The sequence below is a fragment of the Dipodomys merriami genome, unplaced genomic scaffold (genome assembly GCF_024711535.1).
Source record: "Dipodomys merriami isolate MVZ:Mamm:240054 unplaced genomic scaffold, mDipMer1.0.p SCAF_8, whole genome shotgun sequence".
NCBI lineage: Eukaryota > Metazoa > Chordata > Mammalia > Rodentia > Heteromyidae > Dipodomys > Dipodomys merriami.
In genome coordinates, this window is record NW_027206401.1 from 20,887,986 (window position 1) to 20,904,721 (window position 16,736).

General features: G+C 39.3%; 1 protein-coding gene and 1 non-coding gene across 6 annotated transcripts in view; one reads left to right on the plus strand and one right to left on the minus strand.

Moving 5' to 3' along the window:
- The window catches only part of Map7 (microtubule associated protein 7), a 139,591-nt gene extending 126,065 nt beyond the window's left edge, over positions 1 to 13,526 (plus strand). For all 5 annotated transcript variants that reach the window (XM_070010633.1, XM_070010631.1, XM_070010632.1 and 2 more), the window contains 5 exons: positions 398 to 448; positions 554 to 611; positions 3,851 to 3,953; positions 10,331 to 10,554; positions 12,010 to 13,526. In XM_070010633.1, coding sequence (XP_069866734.1) covers positions 398 to 448; positions 554 to 611; positions 3,851 to 3,953; positions 10,331 to 10,554; positions 12,010 to 12,020 — 447 coding nt within the window. In that variant the 3' untranslated portion in view covers positions 12,021 to 13,526. The remainder of the gene's footprint in view (positions 1 to 397; positions 449 to 553; positions 612 to 3,850; positions 3,954 to 10,330; positions 10,555 to 12,009) is intronic.
- Positions 13,527 to 16,269: 2,743 nt separating this feature from the next.
- On the minus strand, positions 16,270 to 16,371 carry LOC138819573 (U6 spliceosomal RNA). Its single transcript, XR_011369496.1, has one exon. It is a non-coding gene; the product is annotated as a U6 spliceosomal RNA (small nuclear RNA).
- Positions 16,372 to 16,736: the final 365 nt, after the last annotated feature.

Genomic DNA, 16,736 nt, shown 5'->3' on the forward strand with positions numbered 1-16,736 from the left:
AATCTTGGATTATGAACCTTCTACCTCTCCCTCCCACTTAGCAACCATGCTAGACTTGTTCTTTGAGACAGTATCTCCTAAAAATTTTCCTTAGGCTACCCTGGTATTATAGGCATGAGCCACTTTACCAGGCCTGAGTTATACTCTTACTAGATCAATAGATTTTGGTATTAATAATTTGCTCCCAAGAAGTCACTCTCAAACTTTCTGCTACCCCAAAGGAGTTACTTCCACTGCAGTTGGCTCAAGCTAGTCTCATCCTTATTGAATAACTCTCATCAAGACAGTTTTCCCCCAAGAAATAGATGTATGTTTTTATAATCTGTCACTTGTTGCTGAAATGTACAATCTGAATTTCTTTCTCTCGCTGATCTTTTATTCATTTTTTTCCTTGCAGCGGCTTGAAGAGATTATGAAAAGAACCAGGAAGACAGAAGCTACAGACAAGGTATTGACCTCACCAGTTTCCTAACTAGTTTTAATGGCTCTTAGGCTTTTCCTTCTGCCACTGGTAACTTTGTACTGTAAACCTTTTTTTTTTTCTTTTTGATAGAAAACCATCGATCAGCAAAATGGTGACATAGCCAAGGGAGTACTCACTGGAAGAACAGGTATCTGTCTTTGAATTCAAGTCAGTGCAATGTAGCATTTTTGAGTTTTGACCCTGGAATAAGATATTCTTGGGCCAATAGGGAGGGATGCACTCACAGGCTCGCTGGAGCCTAGGTGTCTGTCATCTGGTCCCCACATATCCTCTTACATGAAATTCTCATTTCCTTTTGAGGGCTTTTTGTTGTTATTGTTGTCCATCATGGGCCTTAAACTAAGGACCTGGATACTGTAGTCTGCTACTTTGAAGTACAGATCTACTTCTAATTTTCTAGTGGTTAATTGGAAATAAGAGTCTCCTGGACTTTCCTGTCCAGATGGCTTCCTGCTCATGACCTTCAGATCTCAGCCTCCTGAGCAACTAGGATTTCAGTGGGTAACCATCACCTGGTATGAGGACTTTAAATTGACACTTCAGGGACAATATTGGGGATTGAACTCAGAGCCTTATACTTGCTGGGCAGATACTCTACAACTTGAGTGTACTCCTCAATTGCCCTTTGTGGTTAGGTCCTGAGTTAATGCTGGCCAACCTGGACTACAGCCTGTAGTCTACTATAGTACCACAAAAAGCTTGTAGTACTGCTACTACTACTACTACTACTACTTCCCTATGTTGCTGGAATGACAGGCATGCACCGCTGCATCCAGCAGAGATGAAGTCTCATGATTCTGGTGCCCTCCCCCGCACCCCCCAGCCTTGAGCCACAATCTTGGTATCTAGGATCTTCTGTGCCTGGCTAAGTTTATACATTTTGACTGCTTGCATTTATGGCATTGCTAAGGAAAAAAAAAAGATGTAAACATTCCTTCTAACTTCAGAATAGAGGTAAAAAATGTAAATTTATTGACATTTCACTGGAAGTTGATCATCTACTCTAAACAGAGTTTACAGTAGATAGAGTATATACTGAATACATGCAGTTTTCAGTATATGAACAGCATTATGGACTGACATTGGTGGTCAGTCCATTGGTAGTTCGATGAATTTTTAGTCAAATGTGGTTTAAATGAAAATGAAATTGACCTTAGTTTTAGGCTTCCAGCGCAATCATTAATGATTAAATGCCCCTTTTGTGTGAGTACATCCCTCATACATTTTCTTGTCTGGTTTCTATTGCAGCCTTTTGGGACAGAGGTTGCTTTCTCTAAGAGTCAGCAAGCATTTTGGGAGTTCTTCTGGGCACAGATGATTCTATGTGAACAATACCAATGGGGTCCCCCTCCAGGGCTGCTCAGGGTTAGTGACAGCCTAGGTCATTCGCTCCTAATCCTCTTTCATGACCCCACAAGGTCTTGATGGTTGGAACCAGAAGTGGATCCTAAATAACTCCTCCTTTAATCTCCTCTTTTCCTTATCTACAATATCAGTATGAAAAAGAAAGCTCCAGGGATACCTCCATCTCTTTATTGAGAAACACAAACCAGACATTCATGTCTCATTCCTGTAATCCTAGCTACTCTAGAGGCTGAGATCTAGAGGATCACAGTTTGATACAAACCTGAGCAGAAAAGTCTGTGAGACTCTCATCTTCAAAATAACCAACAAAATTCTGGAGGCATGGTTTAGCATCAGGCGTGAGCAAGCAGTCTGCTGAGCAAGAGTGCAAAAACCCTGAGTTCAAGTCCTGGTACCATCCAAAATAAAACACAACAAAAGTGTCAAGTATCATAAGGACGAATAATTGATTTATGTGAAAGAACATTCCTTGTAAATTCTTTATTTTTCAAGCATTACATATGATTGATATTTGGTTTTATTTCTACTGAAGCTATTCTAGTTTTTGAGTATCCTGATTCCTTTATGGTAGGATTTTCATGCTCTTTGCTGGATGCCCTAATTTTGTTTGTTAGGAGAACAGTCCTAGTGGCTGTGTATTCACTCCACCTTGCAGGGTTAACATGCTCTCTCTAAGGATGTTTTAGACACACACTAAGAGCAGCCACCGCCACCCGTGAGTCATCACAGAGCTGTGACAGCTCTGGAGTTTTGCAGGAACCAGTGCTACAGCATTTCCCTGGCCAGGCTCCCTCATGCTGTTCTTATTTCTCCCCTTCCTTCTAGTCCCCAGCTATTCTTTGAGTTACTATTGTACTCAGTGCAGCAGAGCCAAATGTGGGAGGGTAAACTTGTCAGGAGAGAGAACTCACGTTTATCAACATTCATCTAAATTTGACTTGGGTTAAAAGTGCTAAGAAGCCAGGCGCTTGATGGTCTATGCCTGTATTCCTAGCTAGGCAGGAAGCTGAGATTTAGAAGATGGTGATTCAAGGCCAGCCAGGCAGCAAAGTTCACTAGACTCTTATCTCCAAAATAACCTTCAAAATACAGGATTGGAGGCAAATAAGAATGCTAGCCAAAAATAAATAAATAAATTACTGAGAAGAGGCCTAAGGATTAACTATTCCTTTCTCCCGTGTCCCACATCTGCTTCAGTGCTGAATTGTGCCACTCGCTTTCCAAAGAGAATCTCGAGGCAGGTGGGCAAGGTCACAGGCCACTGGAAGTTAGTCCTCTAAGATATCACATGGTATCCACTTTGCAAATTTTGAGAGTTTGAAAACTACCCAAGTTGTCAGACTACTTATACAGCTGGCATTTTTACCAAAATCATGCCAGGTTGTAAAGTCACTCTCTTGAAGTTATTTTGGTCACTCATCAAGCTGAAACCATAAGTTGCCACAGATCTCTCTTAATTCAGATCCCATCCAGATTTTAATCAATAGTGTTGGCTTACGCTAGACTCTAGCATTGAAGATTGAATAACAGAGTAGCACTTTGGGGCACAACACCCTGTGAGCCTCCATTTATAAAATCCCCATCATAGAACAGAGCAGAGTTTGTAAAGACACTTTTTGTCCCTGTGATGGCTTGTTCTGAATCTCTCAGTAAGGGTGTTCATTCTCAGCTGGGCCAGTCAGCTTACTGCTACCTGCCTCCATGGCATTAATTTCAATATGTACTTTGTGTTTGGAGTCAATGCAAGTGAAAATTTTATTCACATTTATTCTATCCCGTACAAATGTGCTCAGACTAAGACCCTACACATAACAGTACATTTAATTCTCACCATGGTCTAAGAGCTAGGTACCTTTATTATGAGGAAATTGAGGCACAGAGAATTTTCAGTGACTTGTCCAAAGTCCCAGACTGATGAGTTACAGAGGATTCTGGCTCCCAGGGGTGTGGGTTTGATGTAGCATTAGTAACAGTTTGCTTTCTCTTCTTTGCTATGTACAGAGGTATCTGCACTTCCGTGTCCGATGAACTCTCCAGGAAGTAGAGACTCAGCAGGCAGCCCACATGTAGGCATATCACGTCAATCAAAAGTGGCCCTGGAGGGGTGAGTTGGAAGAAGGGGCCTTTTGCATTGTTCTGTGTTATAGGATTACCAGAAGTTCCTCTGCCAGCAGAATTTCAAGTTTTTAACATTGATTTATTTTTATTTAGGCTCATTCACTTTTGGTAGAACTATTTCTGGACCCTTGGAAAAGAGAAAGAAATACCTTTTCCCTTGAATCTTGATGGGGAGGTTTTCAGTGACTATACAAATGATAGGAAGTAATTTTGTTCTTTTTTATTTTAGTTTTTTGTATATCACCTGGTGTTGACCACATCTTCACTCTTTAATGGCGCATAACATTTGTATTTTAGATGTGTATATTGGTAAAGTGAATCACAGATTTGTTCCACAATAAAAATAATTTAGACACTTATGATACATTGCTATAGCAGAGTTTCTGATTAAAGAATAAAGTGGTAAAGGTCACACCTGTAATCTTAGTTACTGAAGAGGTTGGAGGTTACCTGGAGAACCGAAGTACAGAACCAGCTCAGCAAGAAAAGCCTGAAAGACAAATATCCAGAAAAAGCTGAGTTGAAGGTGTGACTCAAATGGTAGAGCACCAGCCTAGCAAGCATGAGGCCAACCCCCAATAGTTAAAACCCCAGTGCCACAAAAAGAAAATTTTAGCAGATTTTCTGAGTCACTTGTATTATTTTTTACAAATATAAATTTAAGCTTAAATTTTTGTATAGGTCTTACTCTTCAATAAAGCCAAAACAATAAATCACAGATATAAGTAAAAAATAAAACTAACAAACCAGCAACACTCAAGTTACTTTAGACAATGATATTTCTCTGAAATTAAAAGAACAGTATACACACAGCACTGGCTGAGTCCTTTTACAGTTGGCATGTCTGTGTAACCTTCCCAATAGGAGTTCCTCACTCCTTTGTGTCTGTGTTGGACCTACTGTAAAACCTCATTCATACGTGTGTCATGATATCCCTGGCTTTTCCCTGCACCAGTGCACTGTTTGCCCAGGTGGGTTAGTTCATATTGTCATTTGTTCTTATCAAAAAGAAGTTAATAGTACCTGATAGCAGTAAGCTCTGAGATGCAAATTCAATATGAAGCACTGAAATCATCTGACTAATCCTTGCTTGGTAATAATCAGACTACAAGACTGTGGCTTAGTGGTAGAGTGCTTGTCTAGCATGCATGAAGCCCTGGGTTCGATTCCTTGATACCACATAAACAGGAAAAGCCAGAAGTGGTACTGTGGCTCAAGTAGTAGAATGCTAGCTAGCCTTGAGCAAAAGAAGCTCAAGGACAGTGCTCAGGCCCTGAGTTCAAGCTCTAGGACTGTCAAAAAAAAGAGAGACTACTCTTGATTTATATATATATATATATATATATATATATATATATATATATATAATATATATAATATATATATATACATATGTATGTATACATATGTATATGTATATATATGTATACATATGTATATGTATATATATGTCTGCATAGCATATGTGATTAGCTTAAATTATATCGGGAGAGGGATTTCAATGTTACATCTCTACATATGATTAATAAATTTTTTATCTGCAGGAAAACATAATTTCTTAAACTCATATAGGGACTTAGACTCGAGTTTGAGGAACATTCTAATCTACAGGACAGATACCTGTTGGGAATGTGTGATGTATCACACATGGCTGGCAATGGGAAGCCTAAGAGCTCCTACTACCCTTATTTTACAACTGTCCTCGATTTTATCCAGGTCTGTCTTAAAGAAATCTATTTCCAATTTGCATCACCCCAGTAGTAATGAGTCCAGGGAAGGAAGAGCACAGAGAAGTCCTTTCATGTTCTTACAGCTCCTCTGAGCTTTCAGAGTGAGGTCCCAGTTACTTATTACTAGGTGTTTCACACCCATGGGTCCCTTCATAGTTCTGTGGAGTTACTTCTAGTCACTTTCTACTTACAAACTGCATATTCCTATTGTACTAACTATGTTACCAGGTCCAATCAGGAAGAGGAAAAAATGGATTTGACCTTGGAACATTTAGAGAATAACTATGATTTGGTAGAGTAATAAGGGATTGACTAGTAAGCAGTAAAAAAGACTCTGTAAAGAATACGGATAGCAGGTATAAGGGACAGTCATAACCCCTAAGCTGAGTCCAGACCCTGCTGGAGAGAGGAGAAGTTGTTGGAGCCTCTTGCCAGACATCCCTCTGAAATTCCTAGAAAAGCTGTTCATTGTGTGGCGTCTCACCAGCAGTGCTCTGCAGTCCATGTGACCCAAAGGAGGGAGACTTGCTTGACATTGTGCCACAGGAGTCAGCTGGAACTAAGTAAGACTCCTTGTTACAGGGAGACCCTGCACCAAAAAACATCCTTACTTACTCCTTACCCTCCTCGAGGGAAAGCTCTGGGCCCCAGGGCTTCTCTGCCTCTCAGCCTTAGCAGTGCAGTTTTTCCAGCCCTGAGTCCACTCTCCTTGCCCATCCCCCTCACCCACTAACAGAATTGAAGAGGGTGTGAGTTGTCAGATTGTTAACATGTAAAGTAGCTCCGATACCTATCTATGGAATGTATTAATATAATTATGAATACATTTTCAATCTACAGTAAAGACAACATTTCATGAAACGAATACATTTTCGTTTGTAAACTGTGAAAATTATATTTGACGTAAGGATACTGATGAACTATATGAATACATAACTTCTTTCTCTCCGGCTATGTTTGGGTTTTGAGAGGGTATTTGTGGAAGGAAGCTCCCATGGGACTGAGGGGAGGATTTCCTCATGGACAGGAAACTTGCTACAGAACAGGGAACAAAGGATACAGAGAGGGGGAGGGAGGGAGGGGGGAGAGAGAGAGAGGGAGGAAGAGAGAGAGAGAGAGAGGAAGACATGTGGGTACCAGGGAAGGAGACAGAGGCAAATATCAAAATGGGAACAGAGGAAATTGTGTTTCTCAGATCTTTCTGAATGACCTTGCACCCCCAGCTGAAAAGTTCTGTTCTAGAAGCTCTGATGGGGATAGAGGTTTCTGTCCTTCCCTCTTGGCAGTCCAGAAAACATTGTGTGCTTACTTTTAGCTTAGCCCCGGGGGACTTTTTCTTCAATACATAATCTCTCTTCTCTTAAATAAAGGGATTTTAGTACAGTTAAAGTTTGACCTAGTCTTCCACCCCCCACCCCCCAATACGAAGTCATCCTTGCTCTTAGTTTTACCTGTGGGTAAAGTCCATTAGTCACATAGAAGAGATGTATCCCTTTAAGTTTCTTGTCATAATATAGTTAATAAATGTCAGATACATTTTTGGGTTTTCCTGGGGTACTATGGATAGAACACACTAGGCAATTACTTTAACATTTAACTGTATCCCCAACTCAATGACTAATCATTGTCCTGGTTCTAATAAGCTATGTGGCACTGTCTAATTCCCACTGTGGTCCCAACCCCTCTTTTTCACTTCAAGTAAAATACACTGTCAACAATCTTATATCTATCTTCAACATCCACTGTATAGCCAAAGAATAGGAATACACTATCTGACACTGTTAGCTAGGAAGACTGGCAGACCTAAAATAACCTCAGTTTCAGAGGTCACAGTGTCCCCAGAACATTTAATGATAGATCATCCAAGGCTTTCGACACAATTATTCCTCTAATTACTAACAAGAAAGAATGGGTGAGCCTGGAGGGGGAGATGAAGTCATCTCGTGACTCAAGTCGGGGGGCCAGGGTAGGTCACTGCTATTCTGACCTAACACATCTGGACTTACAAGGTAACAGAAACTTAAGATCACCCAAAGAGCTTTTGGTCTCTTTGGAGACCCAGTCTTTTCATGGACCTTCTAATTCAATTCCCTTTCAATTGAGAACCAAACTCTCTGGCTACGTAAAGCCCATGGATGAGTGTTGGGAAAGAACAAGAGGATGAGTGTGGTCATCCAGGCATCCTTACTGGTGAGTGTTAGACACATGTGTGCACATCACATAGGCTAGGATGATGCCAGGAAAGAGCAGGCAGCATTGTCACACTCTCAGCCTAAAAAGATTTGGGGTAGGTCTTGTCAGGTACACTTGTAATCCCAGTACTAAGAAAGCTAAGGAGGATGCTAGTCTTTGGTCAATCTGGACTATATTGTCAGACCCTTTTTCAAAAAGGTTTGATAGTTTGAAAGTATACAGATACAAAATGCTTTCAAACATAATCCAAAAGTTCTCTAATTCTCATTGAATAGGGAAAGCTATTTCTTCAACGGGGGGGGGGGGGGGGGGGAGGCAATAGAAATTCAGGATATAGCCTAGTACCAGTGGCTCACACCTGTAATCCTAGCTACTGAGGAAGCTGAGATCTGAGGATCATGGTTCAAAGCTGGCCTGGGCAGGAAAGTTCATGAGACATCTCCAGTTAACCACTAAAAAACCAAGACACTGACTCAAGTGGTAGAGCACTACTAGCCTTGTGCAAAAATTCTCAGAGACAGCACCCAAGCTCTAAGTTCAAACCCCAGGATCGGCACCAAAAAAAAGAAAAGAAAATTGGGATGTTTATTAGCTCTATTTTATCATTTGGAAAGGCATGGAGAAAAGATACGACTGTATGGGTACTGGTGACTCACACCTGTAATCCTAGCTACTCAGGAGGCTAAAATCTGAAGATCATGGTTCAAAGCCTGCCTGGGCAGGAAAGGCTATGAGACTTATCTCTAATCAGCCACCTGAAAACTGGAAGTGGAGCTGTGGCTCAAGTGGTAGAGTATTAGCCTTGAGCAAATGGGCTCAGAGGCACCGCCTAGACCCTAAATTCAAGCCCCACAACTCACCAAAAAGAAAAAAAAAAAGGATATGACTGATTTGCTTAAGTACAACCAGTTGGAATTATGGAGACTACAGATAACTTCTGAGAATCGAACGAATTGTGAAGCCTGAACAAATGTGTGTTGCTGTAGTCTGGTAACTTGAACGGTCAGATCAGTCTAGCACTCGTTCAATGGATAGCCACTGTTTTGTTGTGATGTAAAGCTTAGTGATATACATGCAGCACAAAACACTGTCAGTAAGTCTGGAAAGAGGAACAATCCAAGAGAAACTCTAGTTAGGAAATTAAAGTTTTAATGACCAGTTAGAAGTACTCCAAAAATTAAGTCAGACATAATCACTAAGGATTAAGATAGAGCCAAAAGATTGCTTGCTTATACCTTTAATCCTAGTTACTGGGAAGGCTAAACTCTGAAAATCAGAGTTCAAAGCCAGGCTGGCTGGGCAGGAAAGCCCATGAGATCCTTATTTCTAGTTAACTACAAAAAGCCAGAAGTGGAGCTATGGCTCAAGTTGTAGAGGATTAGCCTTGAGCAAAAAAACTAAGGGAGAGTGCCTGGGCTCTGAGTTCAAGACCTACCCTAGCACATGCGCGCATGCGCACACACACACACACACACACACACACACACACACACACACACACACACACACACACACACACACACACACACACACACACACACACACACACACACACACACACACACACACACACACAAATGGGGTCAAAGGCAGAAAGTAAATTTGGTCTTCAAGTGGGAGAAGGAATGGGTTAGGAGGGACGGGTGACAATGTTGTCAGACACCTTGTATTCATATACTGTTTTGTAGAATGGGAACTTCTTGTACAACTACTTAATAATAATAATAATAAAAGTTTAAAAATTTTGGTCTTGAATAATGTATTATGAACTATGCAGAGAGAGAGAGAGAGACCTTATTTTAAGGGACTGAGACCTTTGGGCAGATCTACAATTAGAATAACTATGATCAGAAACAAGAAATCATACGTTTAGATTAAGGTGTTGCTGTGTGTGCCTGTAGTCACAGCTACTTGGAAAACTGAGGCAAAAGAATCATTTGAAGCCAGCCTGGACAACGTAACAAAATGATCTCTCTCAAAAAAAATTACTTTATCCTTGACCATCTCTCTGTAATAGCTATGTGATTTGGTACAAATTGTTTAATTTTCCACTTTTAATTAGGACAGTCTCACCTTTGAAGTCCCTGGTAAGTGCTACTACTCTATTTTGGATCACACCCAAAATTTCTAGGCAAGTGCTCTAATCCAGGGACATGGTTTGCTTTGATATTTTTGAGACAGTCTTGCCATGTAGATAGGCCCTGGCTTGCTCTCCTCCTATCTCATATGCTAGGGTGAAACAGTGTTTGGTTTTATAACCAAATGAGCAGTTTATAATCATTTAAAATACAAATATATCACAGTTCACCATTTTGCTAGTAAAGTCAGACTATTATAAATTTGGGAAACTATTTTATATCAGTTTTTGGTTTTTCTGAAAATGTGCTTCCCAGTTTTAATGTTGACTTGTAAATTATTTTTTCTTTTTTGAATTTCACAGTACTCCCAATTTGGAAAAACAACCCAATGAAAATGGAGTATCTGTTCAGAATGAATCTTTTGAAGAAATTATAAATTTGCCCATTGGATCCAAACCATCCAGATTAGATGTCACCAGCAGTGAGAGCCCAGAAATTCCTCTTAATCCAATTTTGGCCTTTGATGATGAAGGGACACTTGGGACCCTACCTCAGGTAGATGGTGTGCAAACACAACAGACCGCAGGTAAGCTTGCCTGGAATTCTCTTCTGGAATCCTCAAAAATATGTGACTCATAAGAGGAAATGCATGGTTACTTTGTCCCTCAAAAGAACAAGTGGAAAAATGACACATGGATCTTAGAAGTTGACTTCAGAGTTACATTGGGCAACTCACACTAGGGCCCCTCCTGTTCTTTGCTCAGAGCAGAAATTTAGTTTGTAACAACCAGCAGGTGTTGAAGGGCAGAACTCAGTACCCAGCATCAAGCGCTGTCAGAATGTTTCATGATCAGACCAGACGCCTCCCCTTAACTTGTAAGCCATTGCAATTGTGCTGCCATTATCTTTTAAAAATGTAAGGTGATGGAAAGTTATGATTAGGCAAGAAGAAAAATACTACAAATGAAAACTATCCATGATCCTTGTCAAATGGCTGTAGCTGTTGAAACTGCCTAGGGCTCACCTGTGGCCTGAAGTGTTTGTGCTGAAAGAACAGAAGCTTTATAGAACCATCCAAAAAATAAAGAGGAACATCAAATATTACCAACTTTTAGGTTTCGCTGAAGCTCAGCATTGCAGTCCTGCCAGTGTCGGGAATAAGTGAGGTAATTCCAGTTGGAATTGTGGAATTCTCTCCAACAGATCATGTTCATATTGATCAGTATGTCTTTACACCATTATAAAGAGAACCAGCCCATGGCAGGGTCTGGAAATGGAGTTGGCACACAATTATTTATGAACAGTTGTTTTGCCTTTTGGATTCCATCTGTGAGCCTATAGTAAATATACCTTGAATGAAGTGGAAGAGCCAATGTTGAACCACCCTCCAAATGTAGCTGATCTTTTCTCATCTGGTGCAGTGACTGAGAGTAGGATTTCCCTTTAGTGAACTCCACCTTCAAGGCTGGGAAAGGAGGTCAGAAAGTTCCTCCCTGGTCTGGCTTTCTAGTAACTATGCCTTCAAGAACAATCTGATTATATTGGTAGAAAGAAGCACAGTGCAATTTCCTGTTTCTGTCTTGTTTCAGATTCAAAGAACTTCCACATTTTTTTTTTTTTGCTTCACTTTCCAGGTCTAAAATCAGCTTTTATATTATCTGTCATTTCATTCTCACTGTTCCCACCCTTCCACACCTGGCCTAGGAAATGTAGTCCAGGGCCTGTAACCTTCAATGGTATAAAGATTCTTTGTGAGTTCAGGACAGTAAGTGAACATTTATTTAATTGCTAACTTAACTTTGGAGCCCTAAACATCTGGTACTGAGGATATAAGACAAACGAATGTACTTTTCTTGGAGGTAAGGGGAGTTATAGATGTATGTAGTTTATAAAAGTAACTGATATTGCATACATTGAAGTGTTTTCCTATTGGTATTGCAACTGAATCCCAGTAAAATTGTAACTTACAGCCATGGTACTGTTTAAAAAAGATTTTAGATGAATGTCCCATTAATGTGTTCTTTTTTGTCTCCACATATAGAAGTTGTATGAGCATTTCTTCTGAAGAACCAAAGCAGAAATTTAATAAGAGTTTCTATGATTAATGGAATTCCTTTCATGCTACAAAGGAGCATCCCCCATCTCCAGTTTTTCTAAAGATTTCTTGACCATCATTTTGAAAAGACTGATTAAAACCAGCTAAAGACAACAGACTGGATAGCTTTTCTAATAATTTCCACCAACAGAAAGAAATGGTCCTTTATTCTTCAATACTTTTTCCAGTGTGCTCCTTCTTAGCAAATCAATATTTTTCTGCATTCTTTACAAGACAAGAACATTTAGCTATCAAAGAAATGTGCTCACTAGGTGTGGGTTTTTTCACACAGGTATTTTGGTCTTAAAACCTTAACAAATAAAATTGGCAAAAAAAAAAAAAAATTGACCTTTTACGATATATTACTTGAAAAGTAAGTACCTCTTTGCTCTACAAGTAGAGTAAATATGGGAGGTGTTTAAATTAAACTTGTTTAAATATTATTTCAAAGAGCTCTATTTGTAGAGGCAAGCTATAGGCCGATCAGCAGTTTCTTGTAATGCAGGCACTTGTACATGGACATTCTTCAACCCAGCTGTCATCTTCTTCTTGCAACTCCCTTTACAAAAATGTACTACCAAGTTTGAAGATGTGAGAAATCGAAATACCTTATTTTTTTCAGGGCAAGAAAATAATTAACTGTCTTAACTAATGTATTTATAACATTTTTTCCAAAGAAATCCAATAAATTAGAACAATGCAACAACATTAAAATTTTGCTTTCTTAGATGCACTCCTGCTGATGTTCCCATGAGAGAATGTTGCTGAAGATTCAGGTCTATTTCTGATGTTTGTATATTGCTGCTGTCCCTGATGTTTCTGGTTGGGGGCGGGGGGAGACTTATCTTTGCCTTACTGGATCAAAAATTATGTGGGGTTGGGGGGAATAAAGATTTCATATTTCTTTAAAAACAATGGTTTTGCTCGTTTCAGAGCAATAAAAAATACAATGAAGTGGTGACTGTGTGGCACACAGGCCGAGGACCTTCCTGGCTTCTCTTGCTCTGTGTGCATCGGTCAGTGTTTTTCGCTCTCTATTGTTTTTCTTCCCTTTTGCTGTTGAGCCTCGCTGTACTTACTACCTTGCACTTTCATTTGCTAATACAAATTCTATATTATTTTCCTACCAAGAGACAACTAATGACTAAACATTGCAACAGAGAGAATGCTGAGGGAACACATTTTTTTGTGAACTCTTTAACATAAATTTATACCACTTATAATGTGTTAGTTTTATACAAAGAGCAGTTGGTTAACTTACCAGATTGAATGAGAGACTATTCATCTACTGGATTATTTCTCTTAAATCCAAACATATGATCTTTAGCGGTAGCTTGTACTTTGTGGATTATTTTTCCCTATTTTTGGCTGTCCGTGTATGCATAGTCATTAAAAAATTGTTTTACAACATTTTTTTGTTTAAACCGACCTACTATAAAACACCAATAAAATGTTTGACATAATTTTAGGATTCTTGTATGTTGTGACTTCACTCAAATTGATTCTCTCTCTTTTTTCTTTTCTTCTTTTTCTTTTTGGTGCATCGACTGGGACCTGAACTAAAGACCTCATGCTCATGCTTAGTTTTTTCCACTCAGTGCTGGTGCTCTTACCATTTGAGCTACACCTCCACTGCCAGCTACTGTCTCTGGTTAATCAGAGATAAGAATCTCTCAGATTTATCTGCCCAAGCTGGCTTTGAACTGTGATTCTCAGATCTTAGTCTCCTGAATAGCTAGCCTTTTTTTTTTAAGAGCTAGGTTGGATCCAGGACCTTGTAAGTGCTCCCAGCAACATGGATGATTCCTGAGCTTTTAACTTGCCTTTCATTTAGCCTCTATGACATTTTCCCAGCTTCCTAATAAGTAGACATAAAGAATTTAATTTTTGGCTAAATTTTCCATTTTCCATTTCTGCCTTTTTTAAGCTTATATGAATATTAGCAAACTGAAAGCCTTCTAAGTAATCAGATTTTAGTTACAGGCAATATGAAAAATTTTGACTATTTTGCTAATGACAATATTGTCAAAAGATGTCTTTAACCCGTACAATGGCTAGATTGCTTTTTGTCTGGAACTTGAAGACCTGTGTCCACTTGCTTGCCTTAAGGAAATCTTTATTTGGACACTACATTAAGGGGAATGCTCAAGGACCAAGTGTGACCCTCACCATGGAATAGGCTGAATAACTTTCAGCACCTTCTACACCCTTGTACACTAGGCCAGTTCAGTCATTCTTCAATCACAGGTTCCTCTCTAAGGTAGCCTCTAGTTGTTATAGGAAGGCATGTCCATATGTCTGCTCTTGCATAAACTCACTACCCCAAATGAAAGTACACTTAACAGTCTCTCTCATGAACACATTTTTTGGCCACCAAATGTCTGGAAGCTCAGGAAGTGAGGTAATCCACTCAATACCTTGACGAAAAGATTTGCAGTGAAGCAGAAGCAGTGACATTCTGAAAGCAGAATGAGATGTCAGGTTGGATCAGGTAACAAGAATCTTAACCATGCATGGAGATGGGAGAGACTAGAGCAAAGACAACTTCAGACCTGAGCTTCTAAACACACCTCATTAGCTTGCAGGCTGCCTCATTTCATGCCTTTGCCTCAAAAAATTCAGACAACCATTTACCTTCCAAGCTGCCTTCACCAATGAAGAATTCCTAAGGTTCTTCATGCTGCTTAACATTGGTCAACTTAGATGATGGTGTTAAAGCATCTGTCTGGCCACTCGGTTGGTTTATTTCAAATGCTATCTAATCTATCCCCAGGACAACATTAAAAAATAATACATGTGGACAGCAGGTTTCAGCGGCTCACACATATATCCAAATCAGGAGGCTTAAGATCTGAGAATCAAAATTTGTAGCTGCCCAGGCAAATAAACTCCTACATCCATTTCATCAGAAAAAAAGCCAGAGTTGGGAGGCATGGCTCAAATGGTAGAGCAACAACCACTTGATCAAAAAAGCAGAGGGGATGTCCTTGAGTTCAAACCCCAGTATGAGCACAAAATGATAATAAGCAACTACTTTCTTTTTTTTTTTTCTGTGCTACTCTTCTGTCTGAAACAGTGAAGAACTGCCATGCTAAGAGTCCTCCGATCTGTTTGCTCTGGGCAAAATAAAAAAGGCTTTTGTGAATGAGCCAGAACCTCAGCCCTGTGAGCCCTTATCTAGAGACTGGCTGTTCTCTAAGCAGATTTGGGTTTGGCTTCTTTGAGCTCCTTTACACTCACCTCTTACAGCATTGAGAAATATATTCAGCCATGAGGTAGTCTCATTAAAAGGTCAATCACATATGAATTGTTTTTAAATATCAAGGGTCAAAGTTCAAAATCTGTTCAAAGAAGTTTAAATTCACCTTTGTACACAAAGAAGAATAATAGTACACCTGGGGAAAGGACTATTGGGAAGGAAAAACTCATTGTCATCAGAAATGAAAAATTTGGGAACATCCAAGAGCCATTGAAAGCAGTTTTTCCCTTATTGGACTATCTAATTTTTCTATCTTGTTCATCACTGAATAAGAAGATCCAAATTAATAAAATTGAAGATGAAAAGACTATACAACAGAAACCACTAAAATTCACAAGATCATTGACAATATTTTGAAAACCCACAACAATGGGAAACTCCCAACAAATGGGAAAATCTAGAAGAAATGGGTAAGTTTCTCGACATATCTGACACTTCCAATTTTGAATTAACACCAAGACGATATCTTGAACTCATCTATAATGGGCAATTTAATTGTAGGAATAGTGTCTCCCAACATAGAAAAGCTTAGGTCTGGATAGACTCAGTGCTGAATTCTACCCGAACTTCAAAGAACTAACCACTGCTCTTCAAACTTCCATTAAATAAGAAGGGAAATAATACTACAAAAGTCAGTCAAAACCCATATTAGCCCTTGATACCAAAACTGAATGAGACAGCCAAAGGAAATTAAAGACCAATTTCCCTTTTTTTTCACTGAAAGCAGTTTTTTTTAATGTTTTTATTGTAAAAATACTGTACAGAGGGGTTACAGTTACATGAGTAAGGTAATGAGTACGTTTCCTAATGAGTACATTGTTACCTCTCTTCCTTTGATTTTCCCCTACCATCCCTTCCCTCCCAACTCCTCCCCCACCCCCCAGTCGTAAAGTTCATTTTCAACTTAGTGTCTCGTACAGCTCATTGTTTTACAATGAGTCAACCTGAAAAAATAGGAACACTTCATGAGTTTGTGTGTCATCCTTGCGCAGGGCCATGCTAATCTCTGTATCATTCCAATTTTAGTATATGTGCTGCTAAGCGAGCACCAGACCAACTTTCTTGATTGCACATAGATGCAAAAATTCTCAGTAAAATATTTATGAAGTAAATTAAAGAACATGTTTAAAAGAAATACAATGATCAAATCAGTTTCATTCAAGAGATGCAAGTTTGATTCAACGTAGGAAAATCAGTGGTTACTTGAGGCACAATGCACAGAAATCATGGTGATTTCAATGGATGCAGAAAATTTTGACAAAATTTAACGTACTTTCATGACAAAAAAAAAAACCTGAAAAAAGACTATAGAAGGAACCTACCTAAACATAGGAAAGGCTGTATATGACCAACTTATAGTTAACATTGTACTATTTGAGAAATCTGAAAGTACTTAACTCTACAGAGTCAGGAC